The following is a 25,381-nucleotide window of genomic DNA, read 5'->3' as shown; positions in this document are numbered from 1 at the left end:
GACAAAATGAAACCCTCTGGCTCAGAAAGGTGCCGCAGGGCAGGCCGGAGGTGGCTCTGGGCTGGTCTAAGTGCTGGCCACCTCTCCCCCCAAAAAAGCTGAAACCTACCCTGGGTTTCTGTAGCTCAGACAATGATGCCATGGCCAGTGACCACGGTCTGGTCCCACACTAGGGGACGAGGTGGTCTGCAGCAGCCACTTGGGCCGTGGTAGGGTGGGGAATAGCATCACCTTTAGCCCCACACTCCTGCTCCCTGTAGGGCAGCAAAAATCCATGTGCAAATGTAGGTGTGCATTATGCTGTTCCCCCCATGCTCATTTCCATGCTCACATGCAGCCCCTGCGCTGATTCAGCACTGATCCAGGCCTTGCCAGCATGGCTCTGACGTTGGTGAACCCATGCAGCAGTGTTGGCCCCTGCCCACCCGTGCTTGGGAACAGATTGCAGTTTGAAGACGCACTCGGTGTCATTAATTCGGTTAGGTGGTTACAGAATTGATCTCAGGCACCCTGCTGAAGTAAAGTACCAGCCTGAAGCAGCGGTGCCAATTGAATTAACCTTTACTTGGAATGTTTTTTTGTAAGATAAAACCTTTAGGACATAGGACTGCCATCTAAGTAGAAGACATTTCCAATTTTTAATACCAAGGAAGCACAGCATGGCTCCAGGAACACTGATTTTAAGAAAATAAAATATAAAAAGTTCATCAGAATTGAATAATTTCCCAAACTGTAAGGAATGGATGTTCAATTTGGAGTAAAAAAAAAAAAAGCCTATATGGGCTATGATGGAAAGAAACTCTGACAGGGACAAGCACTGCCATCAGCTGAATCTCACAGGAGGAAGACAAACAGATTTTCGCACGAGCAGACAGCTGAGATTTCATCTTAATCTCAAGAGGGTTTTATTTGCCACTAACAGCAAATGCAGGTCACAGGAGGGGTTGCAACAGCAGATAGAAAGCAAGTGCTGCAAAAGTGCCTTGCTCTGTTTCCCTCCTGGCTCTTGCATCATTTTCATTAATATTTTATTTAGTTACACAGCTTCTTCAGCTTCAGTTTTTATTTCCTCCTCACCTCCAAAATGCAGCGATGTTGTTACCCAAGGCAGGGCCACTTTCACCAGAGAAGTCTCCTTAGGACCGTCTCAGAAGGTCTCACGGCCATTTCAGCATTGCAGGGCAAGACAAATGACCCTTCACCAAAGCACAAATGGTTTGGCCATGTCTGGTCCCGCTGCTGCCCGAGGAAGTGACTGTGAAGGCTACGCAGGGAAGAACTGTGCCTGCTTCTGCACTGGCTTCGCCCGTGACACTGCCGTGCCGACGACCCACCTTTCATCCAAGCTCAAGCAGGCCCTGCTGCAGGAGAGCAGCTCCTAGCTCCTCCCTGAGCTCTCTACACTTACAGAACAGCTACGCCAGCCCCTCCTCTCCAAAAAGATCGCCTTCCCCTGCCCCTGGTCCTCCTGTACAGTCATTGTGACCAGGATGCTGCTGAGAGCCTCCAAGTGATGGGGTAGGTACTGGTGGAGGGAAGCCACTGATCTTCACACAAACCTTTGAATCCATTGAGTTGTAGGCTCCTGTATCATCTTTGTAGTGTCCTAAACTCCACAAAATCCAGTCCTGCAGCAGTGTCTCTAGGCTACTGAGGACCAGCAGTGACCAGAATTAGGCTGGAAGTGGAGCATCCTTGACTGCCCTGACCCACCTCCTGGTAGAGTAGGATAGTTTCAGGAGCTGTTACTTCCCCTTTGACAATATATCTTTTTCTCTTCTTAGGGCAGGACCCCGTTATTTTACTATCAGTATTCTAGCCTCTGCAAGGCAGTGGCAGCATTGTGTCAAGATGTGTAATGGTATTTATAGGTGGTGTGCAATTAATTCCAGGAATTTAATTTCAGAAATTAAAAACAAAAGCACAATTTTGTACAGACATTTTTCCAAAACTATAGGGAAGTTCTAAAAGCATTGTGCTGTGAATAGGCTCACTTTCAAGAACTGCAAAGGGCAGGGCCTGGATTCATGCAGTTCACAGAATCTGACCATGAGCAGTTTTAAGTGCCCCAGTCAGGAGTCATTGGGCTGAGCTAACAAGTAATAGGAAACAACGTGGAAGCTGTACAGTGTATTTGTAATATTTGCAGGCACACAAGATGTACACACTCCTGTAGCTATCTGGTCAGACAGGGGTGCAAATTTTGACTGCATTTTTTTAAAAAAAGTATTTTTGTCTGAAATAAGGAACCACATTGCTGTTTACCTGCAATGACTGAAGTTAGAATTATTGACTTTTAATTAGATTAATTTAATCTTATCTTCTCTGTAACAGAAGATATGTGAAAGACCATCCTAGCACCCTGGCAGTCTAGACAGCAGCAATACAAAAATAAACATTAGTACTCTTACCCCACTTTCAATATTTTGTCACAAGACAAGTTTTATTGCTGTTATTCCAAATATCATTTGCCATTGTCTGTTTACCTCAGTGGACACCTCATTAATACATTTAATTAAGAACATACCGGGAGTCAAATGGGTAGTTAACAGGCATACAAAGAACACCAGAGTGCATGTCCAAGTCACTGCTACATGGAGTGCAGACAACATTTTAACCTGAGAAATCCAGGAGCTTTGCTCCCACAATCCTTAAGGACATACAAAAGAATTTAAGGCACGTGTGACCTGCTGCTTTCAAGTAACAATGAGGGTAGACGGGTCATGCAGACAGTTTGGCTTCAATGACTATTGCTTGGCAATACTTGTTTCTTTTGTGATATAAAATTGAAATGTAGTATAAAAATACACCTCTTCACAGGGTCTAATAGTGCCAAGTGCAATTCCAACATTTTAATGCTATGGTATTTGAGCTTGAGGTACATTTTAAGAGTGCAAATTCTGCGGGAGTTTCTTCAGGATACCATGTTCTGTACAAGAGATTAATCTTTTCCTCTTGATTCAAGAGGCTGCATTTAAAGTCAGAACAGTTTTTTCTTAACATCTCCCATGAGGCATATTATCCAGTGCTGTTAGCAATACCCTGATTCCTCTTACTGCATGGACAGTTAATGGGATACCATGATTTACAAGTGCTCTTGAATACACCTTCTACATCTGAGAGACAGCTTCAACTTCCTTTTCATGGACGTCTGGATCCTTTTTGGCTTGTTTTTCTTCTTCATCGAGTTGGGCTTCAATCTCATTTGGATCAATATAGGTATAAAAATAAGCCATGACAGAGAAAATAATGCAAACTGCAAACAGCAAGGCAGCAAACAGCACATACTCTGCCCACTGTAAAACACAAAACAAAACACAAATGTGTAATTAAGCCATCAATAGTCATTCCTCCAAAGAAATACACCATCTTACCGTTTGCAAGGAATTAAGTTAATTCCAAATGTGGAACTGAGCACACATAACCAGTAGTGTATGACTTAAAGGAATAAGTATTAGATGTGTACAACAAATATTAAAGCATCTCTAAATTGAGACCCTTTCAGCTGTTCTGTCTTCACTGAAAAGCAAAAAGAAAAAGTCCTGTGCATGCTGAAAAGTTTAACAGTACCCTTCTCCTGGAAGTGTGGGAACAGACCAAAAAGATCGAAGAAGAAATTCAGCCTCTCCTTTTGGCCAGAGGGCAAGAGGGTAAGGCAGTCTCATTTTAAACCAGGCTGGCAGGGGTAAAGTTTCTACTGACCTGGGTGGAGAGTGAGATTAGTTCTACAGCTGACTGGTAAACTCTTCTACCTAAGACTTCAGCCTCGTGTATTCCAGCTGAAAATACAACTCCACTGTTGTGGAGCTGATATTCAAAAGTTATGACTGCGGATTATTGGTTGTGACTCCCCCCTGTATTAGGGCTGCTTTTTAGTAGTGTAATATAGTAGTACACCAATTGCCTGTGCGCTTACCTGCTGACTGAGTTTGGATGCTCCAGCCACGATAAGGACAATTATGTTACCGACAGCCACCGTCAGCAGCCATCCGGCCTGCAGCACTGACTTCATGTTAGACGGGGCCTACAGAGACAAGGCACTTAATTTGTAGTCAAACACCGCTAGCACTTTCTGATGTCTACAGCACTCTTTACTTTATAACAAGCACTGGTTCTCTAAACAGAACTAAACAGACCCAGGGAAAGCTTTGAGGAACAAGAGCTTTCTAATAGTGGCTGTAACACCTATGTTATACACGCCAAGTAGCAGGCACATTTTACTTTCGGCTCAGTCTCACATGATACACACCAAATGAAGAAACCGAGCACATCATAGTCAAGCAAGCCACAACTTATGTTCCCATCATTGCAGTATATAGACTCAGAATTAAGGGAAGAAACACACAGCTAGTAATACAAATTGAAGTTAGAAGACAGGGCAATTCAGAGTGTATAATTAAACTGCTGCTAAAGACTGTGTGGGAAAAAAATAATTAAGCCAGTGCAACCTTGAAGATAAGGTACTGTCTCATTTTATAATTGAGAAGTCTCTAGTTTGCTTTTACAGCAGCAATACAGTTCCACTTATTTTCAACGGAATGTCACATGTCAGGTGATTTGAGGACTGGTGATCAAATCTTCATGTGATATAATTCAGCATAGCTCCATGGAAAACACTGAATGCTTAGTGAAACAAGCCCATTCTGCATCAGCCTACAGCCCTTCTAGGGGACTCTAAAGATATCACTGCTCTGTTTGAAAAATGATGAAACCTCCTCTTAAAAACAAGAGGTCGCAGAAGGTTGATTTGTACCAGGGTAAGGACTTAACTCATGACTCTTAACACAGTGAGGGCTCTGAGTGGCAAAACCTACCTGTGAGTATGAAAACTCCAGCCCAGTTACAGAGAAGACTACTTCTCCACATGTCATAATAAAATACTGAGGGATCTGCCAAGCCATATGAACTGTATTGGGTGGAATATCTTGACTGTAGTTTAATGCAGCAACATTTCCAGAACACTGAAAATTAAAGTGATACATTAGGAACAGCAATAACGAGTCTGAACACTAAGGGCAATCTAAACAGTTCTACATCATTTGTGTAATTATATATACGTACACAAAGTTCTGGGAGAGTAAAAATATTATATATGAAGCACCACACAGTAAGATGTAAAGCAGTAATTATTTTACAGCAGAATTCATGCAAATCCTTAGTGTACAGTAAGGCTAAGAATTTAAAGCCATTAGTGATGAACACGAATTATTGCATTATATCAGTATCATGCTCATCATTACCTTTGTTAATGAAGTGTTTATGTTCAGACAGTTTAACATATGAGAATTCTACCATACATATAATTAAAGGCAAGATAGATAATTGTTCAAGTGTTTTTTTAATTAAAGAATATTAAAATGAAAAGAACTATTGTCCATCCAACAGCACCTCACCTCATTAATTATAATTGTATATGCACCGCCAAATCCAAGTGAGTTTGAAGTAGCTGTACAGTTAGTTACATTTGTAGAAACCACAATCTTATCTGCTCTGAAGAAAGAAAAGACCACAGTTCAGTCCATAGCTATAGCCAATTGTGTGTAGTATATAAAAAGGTTCTTTGTCCTTTTCCAAGGACAAGTATGTCTATTTCTTTAAGTGGTTAGATTAAGGTGCGGGAAATGCTTACCTGCCTCCTGAAAAAACACCGTAATTACTGGCAGAGAGAGGTATCAGTTCTCCAAAGTCCGCATCACCCATAGTGACATTGACTGTCCAAGGCAAATTGTTTATGAATCTTTAAAATAGAAAGTGATGAATACTTTCTTTAGCATTCCAAAGAATACAGGTTTTAGTTTATATATTAGCAGCACAATGAGTATTAAAGCCTTCCCCTTTCACTTTTGAAAATTAACACTTTTGAAAGAACTGTAAATCTCTTAAGACATGGCTAATGCAAGAAGCAAGCTAGATCCAATATCATCCCACTGCTTGCTTAGGGAAATGTCAGAAGCAAGCATTTATTTCAGTCAGTACCAAATGCATCTGCAAAGGGAAGACGTGGAAGAAAAACAGACAAGTGGTAGGACACTTCTTACCTGAGATTAAAAAGGAGGTAGACATCTATATCTGTGCTTGTTGTCAACAACAACAACAAAAGTCTAGACAGTAGAGTGAAGCACTCACTTCCAAGATTTAGCTAAATTATACCCAAAACAGATATGCAAGATAGCTCAGATGAATTGTGCTCTGGAAGTTCCTACACCCCCTAAGCATCTGAGTGAGCGGTCCAGCAAGTGGAAATCTCCCACAGTATAGAAAGTGACATTGAGCAAGAAGAGACCACCCAAGAAGTAGATTGAACGGGTAGTCGCACCACTGCAAAGCTGAGGAGCAAAATAAAATTTACCTGATAAGATTCTTTCCTTCTTCTGGTTTTGATGTGACATTGTCAAGCAGCTGGTGGAAGAGACCATTAAGAGGCTTAATAAGCATCAGTGAACAGCTTAAATGTGCACTATTACATACAAGTGAAAGCCAATAGAGGCTTCAGGGCAAGACTCCAGACCTTACCTCTAGGTTACTACTAGGATACATATCTACTAGAAAATGTTGTAAGGCCACACATTTAAGCCTCTTTGAAACTGTCAAGTTAAGCTGGCCAAGTGTCTTTTCGTTTGCTTTGTAGGGTTGTTTTGTCCCAACATCCTGCCCTGCTCTCTAGTCTCACTGGTGCAGTTTTCCCTCAGGCAGCAGAGATAGGGAGAGGGAAAACAAGACAAAAGAGAGGCTCCCCAGAGCTTGTCCTTTGAGCTTCCCGCACTCCACATAGATAGTTGCTAAGACATTAACATATTTCTTAGGATTTAGGCAGACTTACCCACTGAGTGGAAATGCCCGACATCGTATTTTTAACTGTGAGAGTGTAACGGTTTCCACCTGCACTGGCGACATTTAGTGTTTCATTGTTACTTCCAGAGGTTACCGTTACAGATTGTAACTGGGAAGTCTCAAACGTCCAGTAGTCCGTCTACAACGAAGACAAATTGCTGTGAATTTCCATGCAACTGTATTTGCCTATACCTTTGAGGAAATGCTCGATTCAGTGGGTCATAAGTTTACGGGGATGTTACTTCTGAAGTAACAGAGATCACGAGCATCTCCTAACTTCCATTTTTGTAGTTTTCTATGTCAGACACTAATTTTGTTTGACCAATATTTACGACTATTTTCTTCCTTTACACAAATGTTAAAGTACTACAAACTTCCTACAAGCATTATGGAAGAGCTGTTACATTTTCCTGTGTATTTCTTTATCCAGCTAAATCAGGTTTGCACCTGATTTTTCCACCAAGCAAAATTCTGTTTAGCAATAGAGACAGCAACGGCATTAAGTAGAGCGCAGCATTTTCCAAATGGCCCCTCCTCCTCCAAGACGCTAATCCAAACTGCATCTTTTGCATCTTTTGCCTTTTCAGCATAACAGAAACAACTGTTACCAGGATATGTATTTTAGATATTCTAACTACATTTCAGAAGCATAAAAGATGGAAAGCAAATATTCTTTAATAAACATGTTAATATATTATAGGTGTAGAGAATTCAATTCAAAACATCTGGATTATAAAACATCTACAGTAGGGAGTAGAACATTTCACATCCTTCATATTCAGGTGTTCGTCATGGTTGTATAAGCTTCACATATGGAAACAGGGCAGCAGGCTACCAGAGAATATACTTGTGCTGCTAAGACTTCCTTGCATCCATTATTTAAAAGGTCCGTCAGCTCCACTGCATTTTGTTGTCAGTAGAGCTAACAATCAAAACTCTGCTGTAAAAGAACCTGAAAAGGTTCTTTGACAGCAAGGTCTGCAGCTTGAATGATGTAGCCACACAAAAATCTCCCTGTTCACATAAGTGATCTCTTACAGTAAGCGCAGTGACTTCCTAGACATGGACGGATTTCTTTTTATTTTTCTTATTATTTTTAAAGTCAGGGCTGTTCTTACTGTTAAGAAATGGCACCTTTTTAGCAAGAGCAAAGTTATCAATTAGTTGAAAGCCATTACTAAGTATATTACTAGTATATTAACTTGTTCTACTTAGGATATTGAAATAGGTACTATTTCTTTATTCCCTGTATACTTTCAGTAAAAATTTATGCCACAAGAGGAAGAAATGCTTAAAATGAATAGAAGAAAATAAATAGAAAAGAATCGATTTTGAGCCATTAGTTAAGAACGACTTTGACTTGCTCCATTCGGTTTTGTGACTTGATGTTCCCCATCTCCCCTTACTTACCCCCTGCAGAGGTTCCACGCTCACATTAAAATTCTGAGGTACAAATGTTACTCTTGCATTATCAGCACCTAGATTTATTATTTTGATTTGGGACTGCCCAGCTGCAGGGAAAACTGGAAGAGTTTTCTGTAGGATAGAAAGAAGTGAAATCAGTGCTCCACCTTAAGTCACATGAAAAAGGTACTATAATTACTGCACTCTTATTTATCTCATGCTGAAGATTACCATTTATCCGATGATCTGTGGTTATCAGTTGTAGGGATGCAATTTTAATAACTGTTTTATTTGCTAGTCTCACAAGCTGTCTTGCTATCAAGGCCACTCTGCAGGTCAGGGAGCAGTCTTCTCCCACATCCTATGGGGGTCTAGGTTTCTGAACTTCTTTGTACACTGTTCTGACTCTTTTTCCCAGCACTGGTGCTGCTGAACTAGCCAGAAGCACAAACAGGCACTGTGTGGTGTGAGAGTCCAAAGAAACTGAGCAACTTCTGGAGACTCCACTTTGCATCACATCTAACAGTAAGTACCTTCTGCTCCTGCAGAGCCTCAAGAGCTGCAAGAGCTGTATGTATTGCAGTTCTGCCTCGACCTTCCTCTACTTGTCTTTTTCATTCTCTTCAGGTACAACCACACAACAAAAAAGGTCCAAATCTTCCCTTCTGCAGAAAGTTCCTGTGGAACAGTCAAGGAATTTGCCAGCTCTGGCCACACTTCTGCCCAGTGCAGGTACATATTTATGTTATGTCTATGGATATGCTCTGGCCCTCTGAACAGGGTATTCAGGATGCGTCCATCTCCACTGAAGGCCAAGCCTTTTACTCTCAACTTGGAGACAGAGGTGAGTATAAGGCTTGTTTCACTGCTGAACTTAGACAAAAAGGAGAGAACTCCTCATTCCTAACTCAAGCTTTTTAAGAGCCGAGCATCTTATCTCAATAGCGCATGAAGACAGGAGGACAGCTCTGGATGGCAATTCAGATCTTGGGATACCATCATCACTGCCCAGAAGTGTCAGACTCCCCAGATACATGGAAAAACCTACATCTTTCAGGCATGACACCTCCCTTTGAAGCAAGCAAAGCTAGGTGTGATGAGTCCTGCCTTAAACAGGAATCATTTTCACTCGTGGTATGATGACACTTTGTGGGCTTTCACACTTCACCTCCAGTTTAGATGTCAGCAGAGATCAGAGATGAAAAGCGGCTCCCTGGTAGGGAAAACCTCTGGTTTTCAGCTTTTAATCTCAGTTTATAGACCTGAGGTTGCCATTAATGCATGATTTATGACAATGGCAAATGAGATGTTTTGCAGTATGGTGTTCATAGGTCGCTTTAATATGCTAATCACACTGCATTGCAATATAATTTATATTTTTCCTTCCTCTACTTCTGTGATCACGTGCTTGGTTCCTAGGCTACAAGTATTTTACGCATCATATTTGGCTCATTTTCACCTTAAACAGACTTCTGCATTAGCAACAAAGTATAAGTATTCAGTACTTGCACAAGGCTGAACTTACGTCTATTTGCAGTTGCACAAGGGCAGCAGCAATGAAAGCCAGTCCAGCAAGGAACATGCCAACAGTCATCTTCCTCAGAGGCCTAGTACAGCAACAAAACATATATGCAAATTAATACAAATATTAATTCAAAACTTTAAGTGCTGGTTTTCCTTTCCATAACGGGAAGCTAAAATGACTACAGCTAGGAGATTGTCACTGTCCAAAGGGCTGATGTTAGATAAAGTATTCAGCTACACCAAGTAGCTCTTAGTGTTAGTTCAGAGTTACACTGCTGGGAAATTAAGTTCTCTGCAGCATCTTAACCTGTTACTCTGCATCTACTGGGCTCATTTCTAGAGTTAACCATCATCTAAACAAAACTGCTGTTAGGTTTCCGTATTTGAGTTGGGAAAATCTGATCTACAGAAAGAAAAAGAAAATCCAATACAGTTGGTAGCTGAGAAACAATGAAAAGACAAAAAGTTACACCTTCTACAAAAGGATAGCAACTTTTGTCTATATTGCTATGTTTAAGTCAAAATATGGAATGGAAATATATTGAATTAGGAGACATCTACTGACATTCAGTTAAACAGTAAGGGTAAATTTAAGGTAGATATTTTATGTATGGCAACAATTGTCTGATTCAGAGTGTCTACAAATGAAGAAAAGTATTTCCAGCCCAGCACCACCACCCACCCCAAATTTTTCATTACTTCATGGAAAAAGGATTAATGGAAAACGTAACAGTAGACAGCCTCTCTCCTGCAGTCAAAAGATTTTGCCCTTAGCTTGAAGAAAATTCACATTGTCACTGTGCTATTAGATTCTTCTCCGCTAGGCTATGGTGCCTTTATGTACCATTTGTAAAGTACTTTTATTATTACTATTATTTTAAATATTAACCCCACTTTAAATACAGCATTATTTTTTCCTTAGCTGGAAGCTTGCTTTTGTTTAGGGCCAGAGGAGCAGCTTAAATAAACCACTAAAATGAGCCTCTGCTGAAGTCAGGTAAACACATCAACTTACGTAAAATTTATCTTGCATTTCCTGATTAAAGGATAAATCACAGCATCGACAACTGGCACCATTATAATAATCAGGATCGGATTGACAGTCTGTTAAAGATGAACATAATAAGGGAAAAAAGTAAGTATCTTCAAAGTCCTTTCTACGAAGGGCAATAATATATGGATATCATCTTTGGGAAGTACTTAGGATTGTCAGGCAGAAGATTACTATACCTGCATTTGGTCTGGCTGAATCTGAATAGCTCCCTGGTGGAAAAGAAAAAAGATAAATAGGATTTAGTGCTATGACAACAAACCAAACTGATAGGAAAAAGAAATGTTAAGGAAAAAAGGCAAAAAAAAAGGTAACCTACAAAGTTCCCATCCATCGTGGTGGCTTGCAGTGTCCATCTTGACCCCTTGACAGAAGAAGAGAGAATTAAATCCCACAGTTAATCAGTCTCCCAAAGTTCCTCTTGAATTGTTTTAAGTAAAGTGTTTGGAAAGGTGTCTGTGTGATCGCAGCAGAGCACACTCATAGTTACAGCTCACTGGTAAAAAAGCATGATGCAGCCAGGCTGGACCAAACTTAACGTGCTCTGCCTTAGATAAAGCTTTCAGGCACCGGTTCTCTCAGATACCCTCCTAAATTCATACTTCAATACCTGAAACTATGAAAACTTGCTTTCATGGATCATGAGCACTCCATCCAACACAATTAGAAGCTTATGCTTAAAGGTGTGAGGTATGTGTGACAAACTAATCACTCTGATTGAGCAGGCTGGCACCCAGCTCATCTCCTCCCTGGGTCTCCAGAGCACTTACACTAGGACCCTGCATTGCATCTCAACTGACAGCGAAGAAGAGTTGGAGCCAAGAAAGCTTTAGATTACTGTCTCATCCTCCACGTGCTGGCCTGCACAAGATTTGGAGAGGCTGAGGTCAGAGTCACTGGGAATGCCCAGATAAATTGGATTTCAGCTGGCTGCTCTTTGACCACAGGACATTATGTGAACGTTGACTCAGAATAACCACAGTGCATTATAATCAGGGTAAGGAATCTGCAGAGAAGTGCTTTCCACCCTCACACAGGCACCTTTCTAGGTGCAGTGACTCCAGAACGCGTAGCAATATGGCACAGCTAGAACTGCAAAGCCAAACCATTTCTGCTTTACCTGCTGGTCAAAAAGCGCCCAGAACATGGGGAGAGGGATGTAAAGGAACAGCACCTTCAACACCATCCTAGTCTGAGTGATCAGTCGTTTCTGCAGCAAAGGAGAATTATAAAAAAAGGAATTAGTGAAAAACCTCAGATGCTACCACTGCTGTTCACCGCACAGCAGCAGGTGGAGACACAAGACCTCTCATGCAGTGTTTACCCACATCCTGAACTTTGGATGTTGTGGGTGCTTCTGCTGACTTCTGTTAAAAAGCACAAGGTCTGCTTTTGGGTGTGGGGAGGGCTGCTGGTTAAAGGTGACATTGATAGCAGAAAAGCCTGCGCTTCTTGCCATGCCCACACTGCAACAGCAGCAGGAGGTTTAGCTCCCCACTGCTTTGTTTTCCTGGTAGGTTTTAGCAGCACTGTGTAGGAGGAATTCAAATGATGGGGAACTGAGGAATGCACTTCACAAGGGAAAAATACACATAGGCAAAAGTAAAATAAAGGGAAAAGACTAAGGCTTGCACTGCCATTGACAGGAGGGCAAGGTGGACAGGAGACCAGGGAGCACAGGATGTGGTCAGGGAGCACAGGACGTGGTCGGGGGACTATGGGACACAAGGCCATCAACTTCTACATGGCTGTGAGGCCCAAAACTATTTACCTAGCACCCAAAGCAATGGATCAGAGCAGACAGCATAGGAGCTGAGAGTCAGAGGATGCTGAGGCACAGGAGTGCTCACACAGTACTTACACTGTACTTCTCGCTCGCCCAGTCTAGCCAGTGCTCTCTCTTGGGATACTCCTTGCTGCGATGCCGGAACCTGTTTTTGATGGCAAACTGGGGAGAGACCATTAGAACTTTGTTTAATGACATTTCAAACATTGTAAGACTATCTATCAGCTGTTTCGTAGGTAAAGGAGGCCTCCGCTACCTTCTCTAAGCATCTACAGGAATAACAAATGTAAGGCTTCGTACTGCCTATCCAGTGAAGTGTGCACATGGGTCTAGGTAAACCAAACAGCTCAGAGCTACTCTGAGTAGCTCTAACTGTGGGTAGCTGTTAGGTCTTGAAGGCCTGCCTACTTAAGGCTAACACATATAGCAATCAAGAGAGAATATCATCTGCACAGCTCTTCAGAGATGAATGGCTACGAGAACACATTTCACTATAAAAAACTGCATCTTGTAGAAATTCCTTGATACTGAATATACACAAATATAGTCCTGCAGGAATCCACAAACTTTCATAACATGCATGGCTGAGCTGGGCTGGGCTCTAAGGGCAGCACTCTAAGGGGCAGCAAAAGTCACATACAGAGATTTGTAAGCACTGCCAAAAACAAGACAAGCAATGGTCTGGGCTGTAACAAGCCAGCAGATCTGTGTGGGGAATGAAGAAGCTCATAAATGAAAAGTCCCCTGATCGCAGAGTTGAGACACTGCCAAGTGTGGGATGTGCAGTGCTACTCATGCAGATTTAGCTCCCTTCCTTGCAGGCTTCCTTATATATCAGTATTTATTATGCTGATACTTATATATCAGTATATACTATATTGATATATAACCCCCTGACCTCCTTCATACAGTGTGGCTCAATATACCTCTGCATTGTAAACAATGCCTTATTTTCCTAAGCAATATATTTTTGCTGATAAGATATACTAGTACCTCTGTTCTTGACTCAAGTCATTGCACGCTTGCCTGTCTTCCCACAGGGCTACAGAAAAGTACATGAACGAGCAAAAGGATGATTCCCTGAAGATGGAATAAGCTTTTACATGTGATTAATATCTTGCTTTGTCTTCTGTGTGTGTAAATTCAGATATAAACAGAGACAGATAAAAAAGGCAGTCTAAATCTGGAGGTACCAGTAAGAAGTGTTCTGGAAAGAAGAGGTGAAAACTTCATAAGTTTTCCTCATAATAGGACAGATTTCTGCTCTAGGCAAGTGTACTGAGCAGTTTTGAAAATTCCTGTCAGGCTTTCTGGGAGCACAAGCACTACTTACTCCAATGCATTTGCAAACTTGAACCATTATATTGCCTTGAGGTTGAACTTTTTTGTACATTCCGCTTCCAATCATGAACACAACTACAATAAGCAAACAGAAAGCAATTTGTGATTAACTGAAAACAGTGGCAAAAAAAAAAAAAAAGGTATGAAAACCTTAACAATTAAGAAATTGCATCAGGCTGAAAGTAAATTTTTTAAGGAGCAATGAGTGTGACTATTGCCATGCTACTACATGGTAAAAGAAATCAAACTAGTATCAGCAGATTACTATGATTTATGACACAGGAGTAAATCCTAAAACTCCTGGGGTAAGTGGCCATCCTCAGTGGGACATGAGTTATGGTCAAAATGAGAACCACTCTGGACCTTCTCTTTGGCCTTGATGCATCTGATTAAAAGCTTAATGACTCCTTTTCATGAGCCAAGGGCACTGCATCTCACATCACGCAGGGACACGTGAGGTTCCACCTGAACTACAGCACTTGCCAGCACTCTCACAGCTCCCATAGACACGTTCCCTGGCCTCACCCTCCCACGTGCTGGGCAAGGCAATGGGCAAACACCCGAAGCTGCCGTCACCCTGGGCTGGGTGCACTGATAAGATGGGGTCACCGGTAGCTGGTGTCCCACCCTGGGCAGCCTCCTGGTCAGGTCCCTCATGGAGAGGGATACCACGGCATACACCAGCCACTCCATCAGGAGAGAAACAAACAAACAAACAAAAAGATAAAACCTCCAAAAGCTGCTTCTTTAGGCACCAAGTTCTTGGTCTTTGTACTGCAGCCAAAAGGCTCAGGGAGTAATCTGTGGTACAGCTAGTAAAAATGCAATAGCTTGATAAATACTGGCATACCAGTATGGTATTTCACAAGTGCAAGGACAGTTACCTTGCATAGTTTGCTGTGCTGAGCTATGAATAATTTCTGGAAACCACATCTTCCCTGAGGTTTCATCCTACATTCAAAAAATCATTTACTTATACAATCCAGTGGACCAAGCAACATAGGCAGTATATTACACAACAATTTTCATATCAGAGATTGATATCTGGAGATTTCAATCACTTTCTTATTATTTGGAAATCATTATCACCTAACCATATCTACAACTGAAGCAGCAAGATGCACAGTTCAACTTACTCAAAGAAACAGCCATGAGGGCAGCAGGAACTCCAAATGCCAGTGGGTAGCATTGCTGTTTGCTGTGAATGCCACATTGTTGAGCTGAAACACAATGTAATGTTAGTCCCAGGGTCTGCTGTCAATGTTTTACGTAGGGTTTCTACTCTTTCCATTCATTGTTGATTCAAGAATAAGAAACACCTCTGGTGACATTAGCAGGATGGATTACCAGAATCCAATTTGCCTTATAGTACTGGGAAGGGGAATTATGTATCACCAAATTCTTAGAATGGTAGAGGCTGGAAGGCACCTCTGGAGGCCATCTGGTCCAAGCCCTGCTCCAGCAGGGCCACCCAGAGCAGGCTGCCCAGGACCATGTCCAGGTGGCTTTTGAAGGCCTCCAAGGAGGAGACCCCACAACCCCTCAGGGCAACCTGTGCCAGTGCTCCGACACCCTCCCAGCACAGAAGTGCTGCCTGGTGCTCAGAGAGAGCCTCCTGGGTGCCAGTTTGTGCCCAGGGCCTCTGGTCCTGGCACCGGGCACCACCAAAAGAGCCTGGATCCATCTTCTTCACCCCCTCCCTTCAGGTATTTGTATACATTGATGAGATCCCCCTGAGCCTTCTCTTCTCCAGGCTGAGCAGTCCCAGCTCTCTCAGCCTTTCCTCATAGGAGATTTACATTTAGTTTTACATGGGGGAAAGAAGAATCATGTTAAAATGGCCAAATTCACATTATTGGGGAGAAAGGCCCTAGATTATAAAGGTTTTGGGACAAGTTCTTAAGTGAAGATAAGTAACATAACAAGTGTAACTTGTGAAAAGTATGCACACACAAACACATCCCTGGCCAGTAGTTGGTGATTATTTTTCCATAAGCTTCATGCACACATGCTGAAATGATGCTTTGAGTGTGGATGTAGTAACTAACAGGGAAAAGTAACAAAAGACTAAAAGTATTAATTTTCACCACACCTCTACTAAAGGAGAAATGAATTGTTTCATTAGAAAAAAAATAGCTTGCAGCTAATTAACGTGTTGGTTTGAGTTATATATTATCTTTTTAGTTAAGCTGTCACAGAAAGTAATGGTATCACTTTCCTTAGCTGCTTTTGCCAGTTTTTCCAAGGTGTTTTTCAGCCTGTATAAGCATGGAAGCAAGCTGCATGTTGTACCATCTGCATATCTCCTTCCATTTTGGGAAAGGATAGAATTTGCATTAAGCAAGCACCTAAAATGCTCCACACAGTCTGTTCCACTCAGCTGCTGTCAAAGAATCCAAAAGCCAGAATTTCAGTCCAGCGCTTCAGGATTATTCTGGAGCTTGCATTCTATTTTCTTGCTTTTGAGAAAAACAGCCTTCCTCAAACTCATGCCAAGCACATCCCTACCCCATCTACATAAGCTTGCAATGAAAATCTCTATGCATATGGATCAGTGAATTGGTCTGCTTCTCGTTTGGAATCATGCTGCTCATTACAAGCAGAAGAGAAATCAACCTTCTCCTTGGATCATATAAGAGGATGATTTACTTTATCAAATGGAACAGTGTGTGTGCATGTGCATAAATGCTTCCCTACTTTGTATGGGCACTCTTTAGGATAGTCCTCACTTTCAGAGTGGAGCACTCTCACCCTCCCTTCCCACCAAACAACAAAACTCCTTGAGTTATAGTTTTAAAGGCATTGGAGGAGGTGCAGTATTTGTACCTCTACGGAATTAAAACATGCTTTAGGCATAGAAGTTGTGATGGCTTCAGAGTATCTCTTTAGAAGTACTAGATCTGAAGGCAATTCAGATCTGAAACTTTTTTTTTGCTCATCCATAAGAAGTTGGATGACATAGAAGAAAAAGCGAAGACTGATTTGCCTGTTCATTTAAGCCCACGTGACTGCAATCCAACACTCATCCTTTATTGCTATTTAACTATTTTACGAATAGATGACTGGACTTACCTCTGAGAATTGGGGTGATTACAGTGGATAAGAGACTTCCAGCATTAATGGCCAAATAGAAAATAGAGAAGAATCTACTTCTTTGTTTTTCCTACAGTAAAAACAAAAATGGTTTTAGAAAGGGTTAGCCAGAGCCATGTTGATAGGCTTAGACTGAACCATCAGCAACTCTGCACAGTTCAAGACAAATAGTTATCTACCTTGTTCTTCAGCTATTCAGGAAGCTGTGAAATAAGGTACTTGCCTAAATATGTACATCAGATTACTATAATAGTCAGGCATTAATATGAACATGTACATGACGAAAAATCTGAAATATATTCTTACCTGATGATCTTCAAACTGATCTCCACCAAACGCTGACACACAAGGCTTGATGCCACCAGTGCCCAGTGCAATGAGAATCAAGCCAGTCATAGACAGGGCACTAGGACAAAGTAGGAAAAAATGAAAAAAAAAATCTCTCTGCTGTCTTAGTTACAGCATGTATACAAGGCTGATTGCAAGACAGTTGAAATGCAAGTAGCATAAGTTTAAGGCTTAAGTTGTCCCCCCACCAACATGGAGAACACATGTGTACAAGGCAACTCACACGTGCGTCACAATGCTATCCGGAGTGCCGTCTGTGTTGTGGTCTGTCAGGTCATTGATGGAGCTTACAGCCATGACTGCCTGCCCAATCGTGTAGACAATGGACAAGGAGACAATGGTCCTGTTATAAAGAGAGGAGATAAGTTTTTATATACATTGACAATTATGTGTGCATACATACACACAATAAACGCAGACTTGCTTATTCCAAAGATGTTTAACAAAGAAGCATAATTAACAGATATGACAAGTTATGGACTCAGCTTACCACAAGCTGTTGTAAAAACTCTTTCCGCATACCTCTGTCACAATAATATTTCTACTACAACTATTTTGTTTAACAGAATTATTTTATATAGCTCTGTTTAACTAAGCAAGGCAAGATGACAAATTCTTCTTTCTTGTATGGAAGAACATTCTCCATTTGAACTTTGTTAGAATTTAAGTAGTTGACTATAGCTCATGTTCAGCTGCTTTTGTGGCTGGGACTCCATTCAATAGGCACAGACCCAAGTTTGCTTGGAGGATACGCAGGAGAAATAAGATGCAGTGATGCTAGGTTATTTCAAAACAGATTGCAGAAGCAGCAGTCCCAAGTGCAGAGCAGCCCATGAGAATGAAGGGACCTAGGCCAACCCAAATGTGTCTGATGAAGGCAGGAGACCCTCACAGCAAGCTTGGAGCACCATGATACAAGAGCAGCAGAGGAAGCATCGCTCATCCCATTGACCAAGTTCTTCTCACTTTAAAACAGGATTCACCTAATTTTGATAAATGCTCTTCATTTTATCAGGGTACAGATCTATACAAAGTGGGGCAACAGTGAAGCTAAATGTGCTATGTAGTGGTACTTACTACCAAAAATTAAAAAAAAAAAAAACAAACTTTTTAAAATAGCACTTCCTTGTGGTTTCTGTAGTTGCTTGGCTTAACAACTTGGAAAAAAGTTTCCGATGGAAAAGGAACCTGAGCTGACCAGGGAAAAACTTGTGGTTTTTATTTGTGAGGCATGCTGTGAAGAGAGTACTTTCATGATTGGCACTGCATATATATTACTCAATTAGAGAAAAAAAAAAGAAAAGTAATTTTTATAGTTTCTGTACTGTTTTCCCCAAGAACTTCACATCTAACGCCATCTGGAGCAGATCCCAGCATGCTCCTTGGCACATGGACTGTGTAAGGACTGAGGCTCTCCTGTGAGCGTTTAACAAAGTTTGGGTAACCTCCTCTGGCTCTTGTCATCATAGAAATTTATACAAGCATTATTTCAGCCTTCCTCACGGCACCCTACGGTGTTATAAGGTACCTATGTATTAAAACCAGCAAGCAATTACATCATTTTCCAAATGCATGTGTTTTCTTGCTGAGCTGAAGTCCCAGTACTAAGCTCGGAGCAGTCCTACTGAGCTCCTGCTAGGGGTCTGGCAGCTGCGGCACCAGTGCACAGTTACCAGCAGGGAAGGGATGCAAGGTCTGCAAAGCTCCATCTTGATAAAGCAAGTAAAAGACAAAATAGAAGGGTTTTTGTGTTTCTTTTTGTTCTTTTTTTTTTTTTCCTCTCCTTCTCATTCCGGCCAGCTACAAAGAGCACAGCTGGCAGGGGCTGAAGACAACGCAGCCTGCCTCATCTCTAATCGCTACAAGACCTTTGACAAGACAACAAGCATTCCTGACTCATAACCCTCAATAAAAATCTTTACTGGGCTTTTTCTGGCAAAGTAAACACTATTAGAATCATGACACCGGTAAAGGAGAGCCAGATCAGGTTGTTAGAAGCAATCTGGCAACACTTTGGAGCACGACATTCAGCATGACTTTGCAGTGACTGCATGCACGCAAAAACAGAGTTTGTCCTTTTAAAAAGTTGCAGTTCAGTAAAACCTCCCACTGAGGTGTTAAGTCAATACTGAAATTAGAGGATACTTTAGAATATATTCTAAAAGTTTCACTTAACAGCACACAGATAACATACAATTTCACCATTTCGTTGGCTATCTGCAACTGTTAAAGATGCAATCTGGTGCGATTATACCTCCAGTATCTATCTTATCGCAGCTTGGTGAAAACCCTTCCTTACTTAGGCTTGCATCTTGTCCAGCTGGGAGAGAAACATGCAAAAACATGGAAAACAGACTAGTACCCTTAACTGATTAGCAGACCTGTAATGTTTGTTAACCCTTAGCGCAGTTTCAGGTCTGAGCTAAGAACAGATTAAAACCTCAAGCTTTGGGGACAAACAAAATCTTGGAGGTTTTTTTTGGGGTGGGCAGTAAGCACTCACTTAAACTTTCCCAGCCAGGAGTCTGCTATGAGTGCCCCCAGGATCGGCGTCAAGTAGCACAGAGCAACGAACGTGTGGTAGATGGCTGTGGAAAAGTTGTCATCCCAGCGCAGGAAGTATTTGAAATACAGAACGAGCACAGCTGTAGGGAGAATAAAACAGCAGGTTACAAACCAACATCAGGGCTGGGGAACGGTGGGCTCAGGGAGACCCAGGGCGTGGGACGTACCTCGCATGCCATAGTAGGAGAACCGCTCGCAGAACTCATTGATGACGATGAAGAAGATGCTGAAGGGGTAGCCAAAGCAGCTTGGCTGGAGACAAGAGGCAGACAGCGTGAGCTCAGTACAACACAGACTGACACGGTGTGCTGTGACCCGCCGCATGACTGAGATCCATACAGCCCCTGCGGGAGCAGCTGGACGCTCAGGCGTCAGGAGGCTGCATGGGCTGCAGGGGAAGGACGCTCTGTACCCGGATCCAGATCAGTTCCCACCTCCCCTCCCTATCCCCAGGGCTCTACACACTTCTCATCTGCCTTTCGCATGGCATCTTTAGCAAGGCTATATTGGACCTCCAAGCTTGGACCTCCAAGCTTTGTGCTTCACGCATCTGAAATCTTCAGCATCTAACACTTGCAGTAATTTTGACTGGTAACCAAACACAAGCAAAAAGCCAACATTTTTGGAAGAGAAACCCAACAGCCCAAACCCCAGCAGCACAAGGGAATTAGAAGGCTGGCACTACTGTTAAATACCTCCAGTTGGGATGAACACATTTCCTTCAAACAAATCTCAGGAAAGCTCCTTGTTCTTGCATGTTCTCTGCTAGATGAAGGATCCCCCATTTCTTGTCAATAAATCTGATGTTGCTCTTAATCTATGGCACTAACTGCCAGATTTCCTGATCCTTCAGCTGCTGTGATAGCTATCTGCATGATAGCCCTAATACAATCTGTGACACTGCTCTTGCCATTGTGACGGAATGGAGAAAGCACCCATCGGCTGCAAATTTAGCACAAGTGGTAGGACTGGAAATCTAATTTCTGATCACCTTCTTTTCTTAGTGGATGAACATACAATACCATTTCTATAAATATACCAGAAATACAAGTTGATATAATTCTCCATAACTTGCTTTCTCAGGCTTTAATTCTGAAAGTTGCAAAAATTAGGTTTTTAATAAAACTCAGGACTTTGTCCTTAAAGCTATGCCAATTCTAATCCACTTCATTGACTCACCTAGACTGTTGTTGTGGTTTAACCCGGTTAACTGCAAAGATCGGTCAGCTCTAATTTTTTAGAAATACACACTAAAATATTTTCTGTACAAGGAAATTAAAGCCATTTTTATCTGTAATTTAAGTTCTGAGAAACTTTTTTTTTTAATATTATCCAAGTGGAAACTACTTCAGCTAGGAGCAATACAGCCTTACAAGGACTTGGGAAACCAAAAGCCATCTGAACATGGTGTCAAAAAGCCAAGCAAAGCAGATCTTTGGATGTCTCTTACTTTGGTGCTTTAGAATAAATAACAGTGTATGTATCAACTGTCTAAAAATGAAAGAAAAAGCAGTGCAGATTTTAAGGATCAGTGATAACTGCTGGGGGGCAGGGGGGTTAAAACATTTCAGAAGAAGTGAAACATGAAATTTAACAAGTGTGGAGAAGAAAAAGCATGGCATTGTTCGCCTTCATGTTGTGAGGGTTTAGGAACCAGACTAGCCGTATTTTCGGTGAAACAAAGAGAAGTCTGCATACTGAAAGAAACCTGGTACGGGGAAATCCTGCCTGGCAAGGGGAAGGAAAATCAGAGAGCTCACATCACCAGCAAAGGCTGTGGGTAGGGCCTTAACGAAGAGCGCAACACGTAACAAAACCTGTGCTCTGCAATGAACTTCCCTGCTAGGGACCTGGCAGGAAAGGGTCGGGAGCGGGGTGAGAGCACCGCTCCTGAGGCGCTCAGTGGGGAACCACCGGGGTCTTTCATGAGGTAAGTTATTTTTTCCCCCCAGGACGATTCTAACAAACAAATATGCTGTTATGCCTTGATAACACGTTTCACACCATACTGCCCTCCCAAGCCCCTGCTGCATTATACGTGTGCATGCACACGCATCTACTGACACATTTGCTGTTGCCATCCCCATTGCCCAGAAAGCACTAGCTGCCCCACAGAAGAGGTGACAACCCCATTGCATTTTGCAAGGCATCCCAGGTACAGGCCCGGCACCACCCAGCTGCACACCCTCGAGTTCAGCTGCTGAGGAAGCTGTGGGAAAGCTGCAGGGAAAGTCTGCAGAGTAAAGCCTTGCGAGATAAGAAAAGCAAGGTTGCAGACAGATATAGGACTGCTGAGACAGGTGTCATTAACAGTCCAAAGATTCACGAGGAAGACTGCTAACACCATGGGGTAAACAAGTCCCAGAGGAGAGTCAGCAGATGCTGACAGCTCAGCAGCACCAAGGATGAGCCCCAGGGACCCTTCTGCTCCTGGCTGATGCCTGTCCGGCCAACAAAGGCTCTTCAGACATCTTATCAGGGTGGCGAGCATACTAACGTCTAGCTGGGATGTTGGGAGCTGCCAGGCTATCTTGTGTTTGTGTTGGCCAGTAACGCATTACTTTATAGGTAAAGTATTTTTATCTTATGTTTACAGGATTTTTTATTTTTTTTTCCCCACACACAGCTAAAGTTACCCAAAGTAATCCAGAGAGTGAGTATAGCAACTTGCTATAGCATAAGAGAAAGCAGTACTTACCTTTTTTGTGTCCTTACTTTTTGCAGCTGTGGGGAGGGGAAAGAACACAAGTTAATGGAAACTGAGTAAGACTTCTTCAAAGCAAAAAATAATGGGAAAAACTCAGCTTAAAACAAATCATGAAAAGCAAACATGGTATTGTTCAGTAACCACACATACGCTCAAGATGTGTAACTTTTCAGTCAGAGGGAGAATTCTTATGGTGCAAAAAGGTTATTAGAAAAAAAACTTGATTTCCTTTTGTTTCTCAGGCAAAGCGTGGACTCATGTACACTGCCAGGGGAAAAATCAAAAGGGATGGATGATGCAAAGCACCACAGCAGTGTGGTGAGCAGCGCTGCAACTGCAGACAGCGCCCTGCAGCCCCTACAAGCTCTGTCCTTCAGGGCACGCTCGGCTGGGCTCGCGCCGCTGCAGATAAACACGGTGCCCACGGAGTGGATGTCAGCATTTCCTACAGCACCACATGGACAAGTTCATTATCGTTAAGATAAGACCAAGTACAAGATGTGAACTTTGAAATCCCTGCCTGCAAATGAAGTGTGCTCATAATAGATCCCTATAAGAAAAATATGTTTGCTAACATTTAGTCCATAGTTCAAAACAGAGAAGAGCTGACAGCAACACTATGGTGTTTGGCACAAAATGTAATTAAGGTCCTTTTGAAAACTGTTAAAACAAATTGATTCTTTCCTTCAGTGGAAAGAAGTGGACAGCCATCTTCATTGTAAAGACAGGACGTATCATGAAAATAATTCAAGAATACATCTTCCTAAAAATCAAGTAACATCCAGAAAGTGCTCACATACCGATGTCAGGGCACATGCAAATACCCAGGTCGTTAAAGCTGTTGGCAATGTCCCCTACACAACTCACGTGAGCAGATATATGGGATGATAACTAAGCATCAGCAATAGAGATTATCTTCATAACTCCTTGATTATTTCTGCTTTTCGTCATTTCCAGAGCATGTGCACCACGCTGCAAACTTTCCGTAACACACAGGGAACATCTGCCTGAGCAGCTCACGCCTATCTGTTAGCTCAGCCTTGGGGAAAATAATAATAACAATAATAACAATACTACTACTGCTAACAATAACAACGATGGAACTTTTAGTTGGTTGTTAGTTTTTTTTGTTGTTGCTAGAGGGTAAGATTATTACCTCAGCAAGAAACTCGGCAGAGACATTTTCCAGAGAACTCTGACTGACTTTGGTGTTCGAGACACTTGTTGATCAACCAATTTGACTTTACACCATTATTCTTCTTTTACAGGAACAGTCAGCACTGACGTACTATCTTATATACACCCTTATATATATATACACACATGCCATTGTATATACACGCACCATTATATATACACACACACACACACACACACCATTATTTTTATAATACATTATATATTTAAATATGATATAGTATATACACAAATCATGTAAGACGGCCAACATTTCAACATGGGAAGCTGTCTGGCCAGCCTTCCCCAGGCAGACAGCATCCTGCACTTTGCACCAGTTGCAGCAAAAAGCCGGGGTTTTGCTCGTGGCGTGCCCCCTTTCGGGGCAGCCCCCAGCACCCCCAAGGGCTGAACTGCAGGAACACCCCCCAGAAATCCTGAGGAGCCCCGTGTTTGTTAAACAGGACCCTGAGCAGCCGAGCGAGGCACTGCGAGACCCCGCTGGAGACCCCCCTCTTCCAAACCCCGTCGGGGTGGGGGTCCCACTGCCCGCCCCCCCCCGCAGCACCTACCCATGGGGCCGGCGCGCTGCTGGCGGCCGCGGGACGACCGACGGACGGACGGACGGACGGACAGACGGACGGACAGACAGACGGACGGACGGGACGGGACAGAGGGAAGGCACCGGGGGCGGCCGGCATTTAAGGGCGGCTCGACGGGGCCCCCGCCCCGGCACCGCCCGCAGCAGCAGCGCAGGTGGCGGGGAGGGGCGGGTGGCCCCGGAGCCGCCGGGGGTGGCGACACGATAGGACGCGACACGATAGGACACGACACGACACGACAGCCCCCCCTTCCACCGGGCATCGTTCCGCTGAGGTGCCTGGGGCCAGGGTTGGTTTCGTTTATTTACTTGCGTGTGTCTGCGGGTTTTCCTTTTATTTATTTATTTTTCTACTTGTTTGTTTGTTTGTTTATTTATCCTGTTGATGCTCTCAGCGTCAGGCAGCACACTTTCCACGCCGAGTCGTGGCTCGGCTGCGTACGTGAGACGCACGGGTGGGGAGCTGAGGGCGCGAAGGGGCAGCCACGCGCGCGGCCCATGCCAGGAGTGGGCTAGGAAAACTGCAGCACGGAGGTTTGGAAGCACCCAGAGCACGGAAAGGGAGAAATATTAGTCGTCAGAGCCAAAAAATAAATGTCTGCCGGAAGCATAAAAGCCTCCTTTGGTGCTGGTGTTGAGCGACACTGGGCTGTGGTTTGTGCAATGGGTCCGGTGGCCTCTCCTGCTGCGCGCACGTAGTAATTACCTGGCTGCTGGACAGGTCGATTTCTGCTCAGGTGCAAATGCAACAGGCACTGCGATGTGTTGCAACGTGGGGTATCTACAGGCTCTAAAGAAGGCTGCCCTGGCTTGTGATGGAGAGCTACAGCACAGCCCGGATTTCCTCAGCTGTGTTTACACGGGGGCAATCCGCTCAGAAGAGCTCTCCCCTCTGATCAGTTCCCCCTACTCTTGACTCTTAACATTTATGAATAAATTCTTCAGGTGAAGAAT

The 25,381-nt window shown here is 42.9% G+C and overlaps 1 protein-coding gene across 1 annotated transcript; it reads right to left on the bottom strand.

Annotated features, from left to right (window-relative positions):
- Window positions 1-2,412: 2,412 nt before the first annotated feature.
- On the bottom strand, window positions 2,413-25,381 carry SLC15A1 (solute carrier family 15 member 1). Its single transcript, XM_080606983.1, has 23 exons — window positions 24,399-25,381; window positions 22,642-22,667; window positions 20,111-20,195; window positions 19,882-20,023; window positions 17,602-17,721; window positions 17,337-17,436; window positions 17,010-17,100; window positions 15,074-15,157; window positions 13,930-14,012; window positions 12,672-12,758; window positions 11,931-12,020; window positions 11,130-11,174; window positions 10,990-11,022; window positions 10,775-10,863; window positions 9,761-9,842; window positions 8,242-8,367; window positions 6,821-6,970; window positions 6,350-6,399; window positions 5,630-5,737; window positions 5,394-5,490; window positions 4,815-4,961; window positions 3,917-4,024; window positions 2,413-3,296 (listed from the first exon to the last, which is right to left on the bottom strand). The coding sequence occupies exons 1-23, from the start codon at window positions 24,688-24,690 to the stop codon at window positions 3,111-3,113; spliced, it is 2,421 nt and encodes an 806-aa protein (XP_080463109.1). The 5' UTR covers window positions 24,691-25,381; the 3' UTR covers window positions 2,413-3,110.

This window comes from Anser brachyrhynchus, assembly GCF_964034855.1.
Source record: "Anser brachyrhynchus genome assembly, chromosome: 1".
NCBI lineage: Eukaryota > Metazoa > Chordata > Aves > Anseriformes > Anatidae > Anser > Anser brachyrhynchus.
This window is presented reverse-complemented; position numbering and strand designations above follow the sequence as displayed.

Excerpts from the sequence above, each read along its gene's own strand:
- SLC15A1 (XM_080606983.1), bottom strand. The coding sequence starts at position 24,690 with ATGCCCGGTGGAAGGGGGGGCTGTCGTGTCGTGTCGTGTCCTATCGTG. Across the intron at positions 17,101-17,336 it reads ATCAGTTTGAAGATCATCAG|GAAAAACAAAGAAGTAGATT; the intron begins GTAAGAATATAT and ends TTTTTACTGTAG. Across the intron at positions 12,759-13,929 it reads AAGTTTGCAAATGCATTGGA|TTTGCCATCAAAAACAGGTT; the intron begins GTAAGTAGTGCT and ends GTCTCTCCCCAG.